Source organism: Aquarana catesbeiana, linkage group LG02 (genome assembly GCF_042186555.1).
Source record: "Aquarana catesbeiana isolate 2022-GZ linkage group LG02, ASM4218655v1, whole genome shotgun sequence".
Taxonomy (NCBI): Eukaryota; Metazoa; Chordata; class Amphibia; order Anura; family Ranidae; genus Aquarana; species Aquarana catesbeiana.
In genome coordinates, this window is record NC_133325.1 from 169078958 (window position 1) to 169091714 (window position 12757).

The window sequence follows — 12757 nt, forward strand, 5'->3', positions numbered from 1 at the left end:
TTCAGAAAAATAAAAAGTATTTTCGTGTTGTAATAATGGCCATGTGGAAATTCTTTCCTTGTAGCCAGTTCTATGTTCTTTAGCTTAAACAGCATGATTATGTTTTGTGAGTCTTTGAGTGAATGCAGTCCCTGCTCTCCTGATCTATGCCTGAATACCAGGCACTCCACTCTCTGAACTTTTGTACCAGAAATTTTGTAAAGCCCAGGGTGCAAATTGAAGTCCCTAACGCCTGCTCACTCCTGCATATCCTTTTCAGAAACCACTGTAGATATATAAGATGTCCACAATTTGATGAATTTTGCATATGATGCACCCGATTGCCTGTGACAGTCAGGCTGGGTTCACACTATTGCGAAATTGGATGCGGGATCCCCGCATCCAATTCGCAATAGCAGGAGATTATGACAGGCTTTCTATGGAGCCAGTTCACATATCTCCGATGTGGCTCCGGTGCGAATTTGCAGAGAAAACCTGTGCGTCTTTTGGTCCATTTCAGGTCCAAATTCAGACCAAAATTCGGGCTGAAATCGGACCTTAAACGGTGAACTAGGACGCACAGGACCCCTGCTGGGAACCACATCGGCATTAGGTGTGAACCGAGCCTTAGGGCTTTTATTGCTTACATAATAGTTGGGTAACGATCACCTACAGCCATCAGTCACTGCACACAGGTACTAACCGTTTCTCTTTCAATAATGAAGAGGGAGAAAAAGTGTCACAATGCACATACTGCATAATACATCAGTCAAGTATGAAAGCTTGGGATGTTATGTGTTATATTTGAAAAGCCTCCTTTCTGTGCATGATTTGATCTAAACTATAAATGTGAATCATTTGTCCACTTTAACAGTAAAATCCGCTACTTCAAATTATGCATTAGTTGCTAAGCTGTTATTAACTTATTCAACTTTTTTTAGGCTTCCTGAAATGTTCTCTGGGCTTTGGACGCTGGAAGGCCGCAATTGGAGAAGGTCATCAACTGCAACAAAGCCTGCGATCCTTAAGGTTAGCAGCAGTTACACATTCAGGGTTCCTGATGGGAGTACAGTTTGTTTGACGGAAGGAGATGTTCTGGTATTGCTGAACAAGTTGAATAAAGACTGGTGGCAGGTCAAAAAAATTGGAGATAGTGAAAACACCAAGCCATTCCAAGTGCCCACCTTTTACATCAATGAGCTGATAGGTCGGAGAAGTTTGGGAACCAGAAACAAAGATAAAGGAAGCATAGGTAATATACTTTTCCCCTATTCTTTGATAGTTTTGTTATACTTATTACTGATATTTTAATTTTAAGCAGATGCTAACAATTACTTTTTAGATCTCTCTAGAACGCTAACGAGAAGACCTCTTCCTCTGATTTACTAAGTCTGCTCACTGAAACGTTTTGCATTCATTTTACAAAAAATGTCCAGTGAAAGTAATACAATTTATTGGCTAAACTAGTGGACATTTCTTGTCAGGAATGTTGCCTCACCTTTTCACTCTGAATTGGCCAAGATATTGTACTACATTGAAGTGCTTCTAATGCCCAATTTTTTATAGGGTGGGTAGAGAACAATAGAACTCCGGTCAGGTGACCATTGTCACAAAGACTGCAAGTAAGAGAACAAACAGGAACAGGGGGAAATATTTCAATTGGATTACTTGTTCTTTTTTTTAAAGATATTTTTATTGAAATTTTCACAACACACAAAGAAACAGAAAAAAACAAAAAACAGAAAAAACAACTTTGGTTATTCATTGCATCCGAATATTGCCACCTGCATTAAAACAGACATTAAACGGTGTTCAAATTAGATGTCTCTTGTCATTATTAAACATAGGAATAAGTAATACATTTCCCCCAATATGAGGTCACTTGAAGAATGTACCTGACACAGGTTCAACTTATCAATAATGCACATTATCTAGCACTTGTTCAGTTTGATGCAAGGGTGATGGGGCTGGCCAGCCACCTGCCCCATATCTTTTGAAATGTTTTGGATCTTTTCCGAAGCTCATATGTAAGTTTATACAGTGGTATTGAGTCATTAACCAATGATATCCAGAGAGACCTTAAAGGTTTCTGCAAGCCCTTTCAGGTCAATAATATAGCCTTCCTAGCATAGAAATGGAGGATGCGAAGGAGTCTCTTTGCATGGATAGAGATGTGGAGATCCCCAAATGTTCCCAAAAGGCAGTTCTTAGGGTGAAGAACATTCGGGAGGCCCAGCGCTTGTGAAATAAAGGACCCTACCTCTTCCCAGAAGGCCTGAACTAATGCACAGGTCCAAAAACAGTGTAGAAAATCTGCCTCTCGGCCACACCCTCTAAAACAGTCAGCTGCGTGGACTAGGACCATCCTGCATAGTCTAGAGGGGGTTAAGTGAGATAAGTGAAAGATCTTTATGTTGATTATACGGTCTTTGGAAGATATTACCGAAGTTTTATACGTGTCACTGAATTCTGACCAGTCCTCGTCCATAAGTGTAGGGTCCATAGATGCCCATCTTGCCTGTGACATCTGAAATCTTACAATCAGTCAGAAGAGCAGCATAATATGTAGATATAAGCTTAGTGGAGTTGGGGTCTCTCAATAATTTCTCTAGCTGTGGTACAACGGTGGGGTCAGCTAGGGAGCCAAACTGGGCACGAATAGCGTGTCGGAGTTGGTAGTAAAAGAATATGTATGAGCGTGGTAGGTCAAAATCTATTCGCATTTGGTGAAAGGACTTAAACCCCTTTGCATCATATAGATGGCACAGGTATTTGATTCCCCTGGAGTACCATCGCTGCGGATCCGGTATGGAATTCAATTCTTTAAGGTTTTGATTGAACCACAGTGGGTTATTAGGGGACACTGACCACGATTCTTTTGTAATGTTGGAGAGAATTGTTTTAAACAAGGAGAGCGAGGTGTTCAGTATAGATCTGCCCGGGCAGGTCGGGGTTCGACCCCGGTACACAATATTGTGCAGGGTCTCCATTGAAAAGGCTATGGCACCTTCTGTGGATGTGCAAGCGTTCTCTGCAGTTGGGTGTAGCCAGTCGTGGATGTGGACTAGTTGGGGGGCCAAATAGTACAGGTAAAAGTTTGGAAATGCCAAGCCTGCCAGGTGCGCCGGCAACCGCAAAGTCTCCAGAGCAACCCTGGGGGACCTGCCACTCCACAGAAACATTGTGCATATTGCATCTATCCTTTTAAAAATGGATCTAGGGACCCTACACAGTGCGTTGGATAGGACATACAGCAGTTTAAGCAGATAGATAATTTTAAGAGTATTAACCCATCCCATGAGATCCAGGGGCAGGTCCATCCACCATTTAGTCTGCCCTAGGAGCTGGGTCAGTAGGGGTTTCAGGTTATTGTCAATATAAGAGGATAAAGGGAGCTGCACTATGACCCCTAGATATCTAAAAGAGGACACTACCTGTAGTTTGGACTGATGGTAAACCTGTGAGGTTGCATTAGTATCTAGAGGAAACAAATTAGATTTTTCCCAGTTCACTCTGAACCCTGAGTAGCCACCAAAGACCTCTACCTCTGTTAACAGTGTCTTTAATGAGTCCTGAGTATCAGCTAGGTACACTAAGGTGTCGTCTGCGTACAGAGATATCCGCTCCTCAATAGTGACGATAGGGAGTCCTCTAATGTGGGGGGAGCAGCGAATACGTATAGCCAGTGGTTCCATAGCCAGGGCAAATAGGAGGGGCGACAACGGACACCCCTGCCTAGTGCCTCTGGTGATGGAAAAGGTGTCTGTAATATGAGAATTTACCCGTATACGTGCCTGTTGGGAGGTGTAGAGGAGCCTGATCCAAGCAATAAAGCGAGGGCCATTTAAGGGGATCCTTTTGCGGTTTCAGTAACAGGACTATCAGGGCTTCCCGCATACTGGGAGGGAGAATCCCAGCAGTTAGAGCGGAATTGTAAGTCTGTAAAAGGAGTGGGCAAAGGAGATGTTTAAACTGGGAGTACCATTCAGCAGGGAAACCATCCAGGCCAGGGGTCTAATGTGCCGGTAATTGCGAGATAGCCGTTGCAATCTCCTCAACAGAGAGAGGTGCCCTAGTTCTCCTCCACTCTCAGCCAAGAGAGAGGGAAGGAATATTTGAGCCAAATAATCAGTCAACTGGGAATCTGTGTAGTCTGCCCTGGACGAGTAAAAATCTTTGTAAAAGTCCAGGAATGTTTCCATAATTTCTGCTGGGGTAACACTAGTCTGTCCTTGTGTAGTCATAATGCGTGGGATAGATATGGGGGAGTATTCTGCTCTTGTCAAATAAGCTAATAAATGGCCTGCTTTGTTACCGTGTTCGAAGGACTTTTGTGTAACATGCAACATATGCTTCTGCGTGAGGTCCAATAAGCGGAGCTCATATTTTCTACATCCTTGTAACCAAGCCTCTCTGATGGTCGGACTAGGGTCAGAGGCATATGCATGCTCTGCCACCATCATAGTTGTTTCCAATTCCACCGTATGTTGCTGAGTGTTTTTACAAAATACATGCGTTATGTACACAAAAGTACCCCGTAACGTGGTCTTAAAGGCCTCCCATTCTGTAAGCGGGTCTACTGTGCCCTAGTTCTCTTTCCAATAGTTGGTTATACCCGTCCCACACTCTCCCTGCACTCATCCTCCAGCCAGTATGAGTTCAAACACCACATTCTTGGACCCGAACCTGGAAGAAGGAGGAGGTCCATGCCTAAAGGGGCTTGATCAGACACGCCTCGGGGCAGGTATGATATAGTAGAGACCACCAGGAGAACATCCCTGGTTCCAAACACTAGGTCTATACGAGACATGGTATGGAAAGAATCTGAATGACAAGAGTATTGACACTCATCCGGATTTTTCCATCTCCACAGCTCGGTGAGGCCATGAACCTGGGCCCAGTCAGTAAAGGAGGTATAGGATCTGCCCCCTCCCCCCATGCGATCCATAGCCGGATCCATGACAGCATTAAAGTCACCCACATAAAGCAACGGGCCTGGGGGCCTAGACAATAGCATGAGAGATAATTTCGTCAGCACATCAGCGGAGAACGGGGGGGGGGGGGGGGGAGTACATATACATTTACCAAGGTAAGCGTTATAGAGGCGATCTGCAGAATAAGAATGACATATGTGCCTTTGGGGTCTGTTTTGACTTGTACAACCTCCGCATGTAGAGATTTAGCAAGTAAGACAGATACCCGCCTGGAGTGGGCCGTATGAGTGGCATGGTACGGCAGTTTAAGTGATCTTTTTTTAGAGTCAACCATGTGAGTTTCTTGAAGGCAGATAATATGAGGCAGTGTTTTTTCAAAACTGAGAAGACCAGGGAGAGCTTCTGAGGAGAGTTCAGCCCCCTGGTGTTCCATAAAATTATTTTCATTGGGTTAGCCGTAACACTGGGAACAGTATTCAGTGGACTTCCTGCAAGCTAGTGGCAGCGGCATAGCACAGCCTAGCGTGCCTCCCGGGATGTGCACTAGCAAAATATATAACAGGTAGTATGCATTATTCTGAAAAAAAAAAACCTTTGTCTCAAAAACTGATGAAAAAGAATCAAAAAGGAAAGTATCCCAAAAAAGAGAAAAAAGCATAGGAGGTCCAGAAAAAACCCCATGTTTCCCACCCCAACATAGCGAGAAACAAAGACCGCCTCTTTAAACTGAGGGAGAGCTGTCCCATGGCCTCGCCACCAACTGGAACGGGGGTGTTGTGGACTCTAGAGTGACTCCCAAACAGTACTACAGGAGGGAGAAGTAACACAATTCAATGGTAGATGGAATAAATTGTAGCGTAAACAACCGGCAAAAATCATAGAGGGCGCAGGCCTGGTAATACGGAGGAAGTCCAAACTGCAAGGATTAAAGGTGGCAGGGTAGCAGTTCGCAGGCCTACTGCAGGGAAGTGTAGCGTAACTTCATGGGAAACTGGAACAGTCAGCCTGGCCAAGGTGGATGAACTCCCTGGTAGGGAAAGAAGGGTAACCCCTAAACCGACTTAAGGCAATCGTAGATGAGAATGTAGGGAGCTAAAATGTCAGACATCAGACAGCTCTGCGCCTTGGTGGAACTCCATATCGATCATTGAGCCACGCCATAGCCTCTTTGGGGTTAGTGTATAAATGAGCTTTACCATCATGAATGATGCGCAGCTTGGCGGGAAAAAGCATGGCGTAAGAGAGACCTTCTGTACGTAGTCGGGCCTTCACTGCCGCAAAGCAGGTGCGCTGTCGCTGGACATCTGCTAAGAAATCAGAGTACACTGAAATGGTATTGCCATTGTATTTCAAGGTGCCTTTCTCCCTGGCAAGACGTAGAATAGCAACTTTGTCTTGGAAGTTGAGGATCCGTGCAATAATGGAACGTGGGGGTGCTCCAGAGGGGGGAGGACGCAGAAGAGTGCGATGTGCACGCTCAATCACATGGGAAAAGGATGGTGCATCAGTCCCAAAAATGTCCCTCAGCCAATTATAGAGAATTTTTTCTGGGTGGGAGCCCTCCGCCCATTCGGGGAATCCAACGAATCGCAGGTTGTTCCTGCGCGAACGATTTTCCAAATTGTCAATTTTGGCGCGGAGGGCTGCCATTTCCCCTGTATGGTCCCTCACTGCAGCAGATAGGGGGTGGACAACATCCTCAAGGGAGCTGATACGTTACTCAGCAGCCCCTGTTCTGTCCCTTAGGTTTTGCACATGTTGCTTTAAGAGAGAAAAGTCCATGTGGACTGATGCAATCTGAGCAGTGAGGGAGGCCTTGCGATCCTGGATAGCAAGCATTATGGTGGCTAGAGTAGGTTCAATGGAAGGGGAGCCTGGGCTGGAGCTACCCTCACTGTCCTGGGGGGAGTCCTGAAACTGTAGTGGATCAGGCTGTGTATCTTGGAGAGCGGGAGCTGAGTCATTCACCATAGCTGCTTGTTGTGTGTGAGGAGCGGAGACGGATGGCTGTAGCAGCGTGTCATGCTTCTCTGCCTGTGTCCTGGCACCATCTTGCCATCAATATCAGGCTAGCTGTCCTGTCACCGACGCTGTCGCGGGTGGCCTGTATTTCACCATGGATGCCAGCCTGGATCGTTCCCACAGCTGTGGGGAGTAATTAGGAGCCGGTCTGGAACAAAACGGTCTCAGGATGCCTGGAGGATGCCGTTCAGGAGCCCGAACTGTTGCTTCACACGTCCGCTTGCTCTGACATCCGGACACGCCCCCTGGATTACTTGTTATAGTGACAACTGCTTAAAAGAGGATTTTGCCTCCTTGAAGAGATCTTATCACACTGTAACTAGATGAAAATCTTCCCAAGGGGAGGTAGACTAAAAAAAAAGTGACAATAGTTTTAACATGTGCCCATTCTATCCAAACAAAAAAGAAGTATACGTCTTTGTGTTGTGGTTAAAATATTTTTCACTTGCTGCATTTTTGCCGCAATTGCCATCAAAACACACTTTACATAGAGCTCATTGCAAACACATCTAAAACACACATAAAATGCAAAAATACAGAATTGGGAACTCAGTGGAGATGATCTTGCTAATTAATGCCTAGGATCTGGATTTTTCTTTTGGCAAACTGCTCCTTCATAATCAGAAAGTCCTGAACCCTGGATCACTTAACTTTACTGGGCGCTGTCTCCCCTATCCATGCGTCTGGCTCCCTAATCTACATGCGGGGTGCTGGACGCATGGATTTCAATGGGTTTTTTTTTTTTTGAAGCACATGATTAGAGCCTGAGGCTCTAATTGGCTTAAAAAATGGGTGGGCTCGGGGTGCAGACCACTGCACCCCAAGCCCACACATTTGTGTGACAATAGCAGATGAATATTTTCTATTGTCTTCCTGATTCTCCTCCCGGCCTCCCAGGAAGCAGTTCTTGTGACCTGATTGACCAGGGAGTCTTAGGACCTGTTCGCCCGGGAGGAGAATCAACAGCTTGGCTCTTCATTCCCCCTGACTCCAAAGTTAATACCTTGATCACCACATTCTCGTCTGTCTCCCACAGGTGGCGGGGGGGAGGTTCGATCACCGCATTCACATCCGTCTCTGAGGGGTTGTTTGGGACTTTAAATGAAGCACGGGACACATAGCTGGTAACCCAAATGCATGATAGCACATGTATTCTTTTATATACAGTGGGGACGGAAAGTATTCAGACCCCCTTAAATTTTTCATTCTTTGTTATATTGCAGCCATTTGCTAAAATCATTTAAGTTCATTTCTTTTCCTCATTAATGTAAACACAGCACCCCATTTTGACAGAAAAACACAGAATTGTTGACATTTTTGCAGATTTATTAAAAAAGAAAAACTGAAATATCACATGGTCCTAAGTATTCAGACCCTTTGCTGTGACACTCATATATTTAACTCAGGTGCTGTCCATTTCTTCTGATCATTCTTGAGATGGTTCTACACCTACATTTGAGTCCAACTGTGTTTGATTATACTGATTGGACTTGATTAGGAAAGCCACACCTGTCTATATAAGACCTTACAGCTCACAGTGCATGTCAGAGCAAATGAGAATCATGAGGTCAAAGGAACTGCCTGAACAACTTAGGGACAGAATTGTGGCACGGCAGAGATCTAGCCAAGGTTACAAAAAAAACAAAAACTGAGCTATCAGGGGAGAAGAGCCTTGGTGAGAGAGGTAAAGAAGAACACAAAGATCACTGTGGCTGAGCTCCAGAGATGCAGTCGGGAGATGGGAGAAAGTTGTAGAAAGTCAACCATGACTGCAGCCCTCCACCAATCGGGGCTTTATGGCAGAGTGGCCCGACGGAAGCCTCTCCTCAGTGCAAGACACATGAAAGCCCACATGGAGTTTGCTAAAAAACACCTGAAGGACTCCAAGATGGTGAGAAATAAGATTCTCTGGTCTGATGAGACCAAGATAGAACTTTTTGGCCTTAATTCTAAGCGGTATGTGTGGAGAAAACCAGGCACTGCTCATCACCTGTCCAATACAGTCCCAACAGTGAAGCATGGTGGTGGCAGCATCATGCTGTGGGGGTGTTTTTCAGCTGCAGGGACAGGATGACTGGTTGCAATCGAGGGAAAGATGAATGCGGCCAAGTACAGGGATATCCTGGATGAAAACCTTCTCCAGAGTGCTCAGGACCTCAGACTGGGCCGAAGGTTTACCTTCCAACAAGACAATGACCCTAAGCACACAGCTAAAATAACGAAGGATTGGCTTCACAACAACTCCGTGACTGTTCTTGAATGGCCCAGCCAGAGCCCTGACCTAAACCCAATTGAGCATCTCTGGAGAGATCTAAAAATGGCTGTCCACCAACGTTTACCATCCAACCTGACAGAACTGGAGAGGATCTGCAAGGAGGAATGGCAGAGGATCCCCAAAAATGTCAACAATTCTGTGTTTTTCTGTCAATATGGGGTGCTGTGTGTACATTAATGAGGAAAAAAAAAATAACTTTGATTTTAGCAAATGGCTGCAATATAACAAAGAGTGAAAAATTTAGGGGGGGCCACTGTGTGTGTATATATATATATATATATATATATATATATATATATATATATATACATACACACACATACACATACATATGAAATATGAAATATGACTGTTTAGCGTGAATAATTAGTAATTTATTTCAGGTACTGTCAATTTACGCAACGCTTTACACATAGTGCTTTGAAAATTTATTCATACCCCTTGAAATTGTCCACATGTTGTCACAACCAAAAATGTAAATGTATTCAATGGGATTTTATGTGATAGACCAACACAAAGTGGCCCATAATTGTGAAGTGGAAGGAAAATAATAAATGGTTTTCAATTTTTTATATAAATAAATATGTGAAAAGTGTGGCGTGCATTTGTATTCAGCCCCCCTGAGTCAATACTTTATAGAACCACCTTTCGCTGCAAGACTTTTTGGGGATGTCTCTACCAGCTTTGCACATCTAGAGAGTGACATTTTTGCTCATTCTTCTTTGCAAAATAGCTCAAGCTCTGTCAGATTGCATGGAGATCATCTGTGAACAGCAGTTTTCAAGTATTGCAACAGATTCTCGATTGGATTTAGGTCTGGACTTTGACTGGGACATTCTAACACATGAATATGCTTTGATCAAACCATTCCATTGTAGCTCTGGCTGTATGTTTGGCGTTGTTGTCCTGCTGGAAAGTGAACCTCCGCCCCAGTCTCAAGTCTTTTGCACACTTTTAACAGGTTTTCTTCTAAGATTTCCCTGTATTTGGCTCCATCCATCTTCCCATCAACTCTGACCAGCTTCCCTGTCCTTGCTGAAGAAAAGCATCCCCACAACATGATGCTGCCACCACCATGTTTCACGTTGGGGATGGTGTGTTGGTGATGTGCAGTGTTAGTTTTCCGCCACACACAGTGTTTTGCTTGTAGGCCAAAAAGTTAAATTTTTGTCTCATCTGACCAGAGCACCTTCTTCCACATGTTATCTGTGTCCCCCCACATGGCTTCTCACAAACTGCAAACCGGACTTCTTATGGCTTTCTTTCTACAATGGCTTTCTTCTTGCCACTCTTCCATAAATTCCAGATTTGGGGAGTGCACGACTAATTGTTGTCCTGTGGACAGATTTTCCCATCTGAGCTGTGGATCTCCACAGCTCCTCCAGAGTTACCATGGGCCTCTTGGCTGCTTCTCTGATTAATGCTCTCCTTGCCCAGCCTGTCAGTTTAGGTGGACGGCCATGTCTTGGTAGGTATGCGGTTGTGCCATACTCTTTCCATTTTCGAATGATGGATTCATAGGCCTGCGCACAGGGTGTGCCAGGTGTGCCTAGGCACACCCTAATCACCCCGTGTGACGCAGATTCCCCCTGTTTGGACCTATGATATTTCACCAAAGTCTCCTAATGAGGCTCCTAAACATATTGTAAAAAAAAAACGTAAAAATAATAAAAAAAACAAAATAATAAAAATGAAAAAAATACTGACATAGTCCACTGCCCTATTGACACCAACCTCTACTTTACTGACACCGATCTCTACCCTACTGACACCGTCCACTGCTCTACTTACAGCGTCAGTATATATACACATGCACACACACGCATATGTGTTTGAGCTTTGGGGTGCACACCCTAATGCAATAGGCTTTGCACACCTATGGATGAATTGAACAGTGCTCAGCGAGATGTTCAAAGCTTAGGATATATTTTTTATAACCTAACCCTGCTTTAAACTTCTCCACAACTTTTCTACCTGACCTGTCTGGTGTTTTCCTTGGTCTTCATGATGCTGTTTGTTCACTAAGGTTCTCTAACAAGCCTCTGAGAGCTTCAATGAACAGCTGTATTTATACTGAGATTAAATTATACACAGGTTGACTCTATTTACTAATTAGGCAATTGGTTCCACTAGATCTTAGTTAGGGGTATCAGAGTAAAGGGGGCTGAATACAAATGCACACCACACTTTTCAGATATTTATTTGTAAAAAATGTTTAAAACAATGTATCATTTTCCTTCCATTTCACAATGATGTGTCACTTTGTTTTGGTCTATCACATAAAATCCCAATAAAAAAACCATTTACATTTTTGGTTGTAACATGACAAAATGTGGAAAATTTCAAGGGGTATGAATACTTTTTCAAGGCACTGTATATATTGTACATTCACATCAGTCCCTGCCCTCAAGGAGCTTACAACCTAAAGTCCCTAACCCACATTCATACATAGACATACTAGGGCCAATTTAGAAAAGAGACAATTAATCTACCAGCATGTCTCTGGAGTGTGGAAGGAAACCCACGCAGACGCGGGGAGAACATGCAAACTTGAGGCAGGTACTGTTATGGATGCGATTCAAACCAATGACCCCAATTCTACTAGACGAAAGTGCTAACCACTTAGCCACTGTAATTGATCTTCCCTCTTTCCTTCTTAGGCTTCAATAAAGCTGGCCATACATCAGTAGACTTTTGTACGAACGTTGGTGTAAATATTCCTATAAAAGTTCTTTGTACATTCAGTTAATAGACGACAGTTGTTTGAAAGTACTTTTATTTTGTTTGCTTCTAACATTTTGATTTTGAAATTAATGTAATTATCTGAACAAAAACCACGCCTACACCAAACCTACGCTGTAAAAAATTTGTTAGAGAAAAGTTTTCCATCCTTCTTCAAAATTTTCTCATCACTGTGGTTGAAAATGAACTTGGATTTGACCCTACTTATGTTTAGAAAATCGCAGGAACGCTCCTAAATTAAAATATAAAAAAAAAAAATTATACTACAGTGGACACTCCAATAATTTCTCATTTGGGAAATTCTTAGGCAATTTCCATTCCCATGCTAGTATATGATTTAGAAGTATGCTTCTAGTATGATAATATTATAGAGAGAGGGGTACCATCATCCTTAAACAGGTAATAATTAGAAAGGGAAGCCTGGGGCTGCACCAAACATGCCCCTGGCACAAAATGGAAGATGGACTATCGCGGTACCCAAGGATTTTACAATGATTAGTATAAAAAATAAAAATGTATTGATACAAAAACATTTTAAAAATCACAGTACATATTTCAAGAGATGAAAATAAAATCAAATAATTACAGGCATGCATTATTACTGATTATTTCAAAGGTGGTAATAGATTGTCCCCAGTGGTTGATGGGGATTCCGGATATAGTAGAGCTTGACATACAATCCTTTACCTGTTTCACGGTTAAGAACACTTCCTCAGGAGGAGTCAATCATTATTAGGTACAAAATAATAGATGTAATATTGGTCAGCCGTAACATAAAATGTTCAAAAAGAAAAAGGGGAAGAAA

At 43.4% G+C, this 12757-nt stretch overlaps 1 protein-coding gene across 4 annotated transcripts in view; it reads left to right on the forward strand.

The window, feature by feature from the left end:
* ARHGAP9 (Rho GTPase activating protein 9) overlaps positions 1 to 12757 on the forward strand; it is a 212908-nt gene that overhangs the window by 16037 nt on the left and 184114 nt on the right. For all 4 annotated transcript variants that reach the window (XM_073613794.1, XM_073613796.1, XM_073613797.1 and 1 more), the window contains exon 2: positions 921 to 1231. In XM_073613794.1, the coding sequence (XP_073469895.1) occupies positions 931 to 1231 (301 nt within the window). In that variant the 5' untranslated portion in view covers positions 921 to 930. The remainder of the gene's footprint in view (positions 1 to 920; positions 1232 to 12757) is intronic.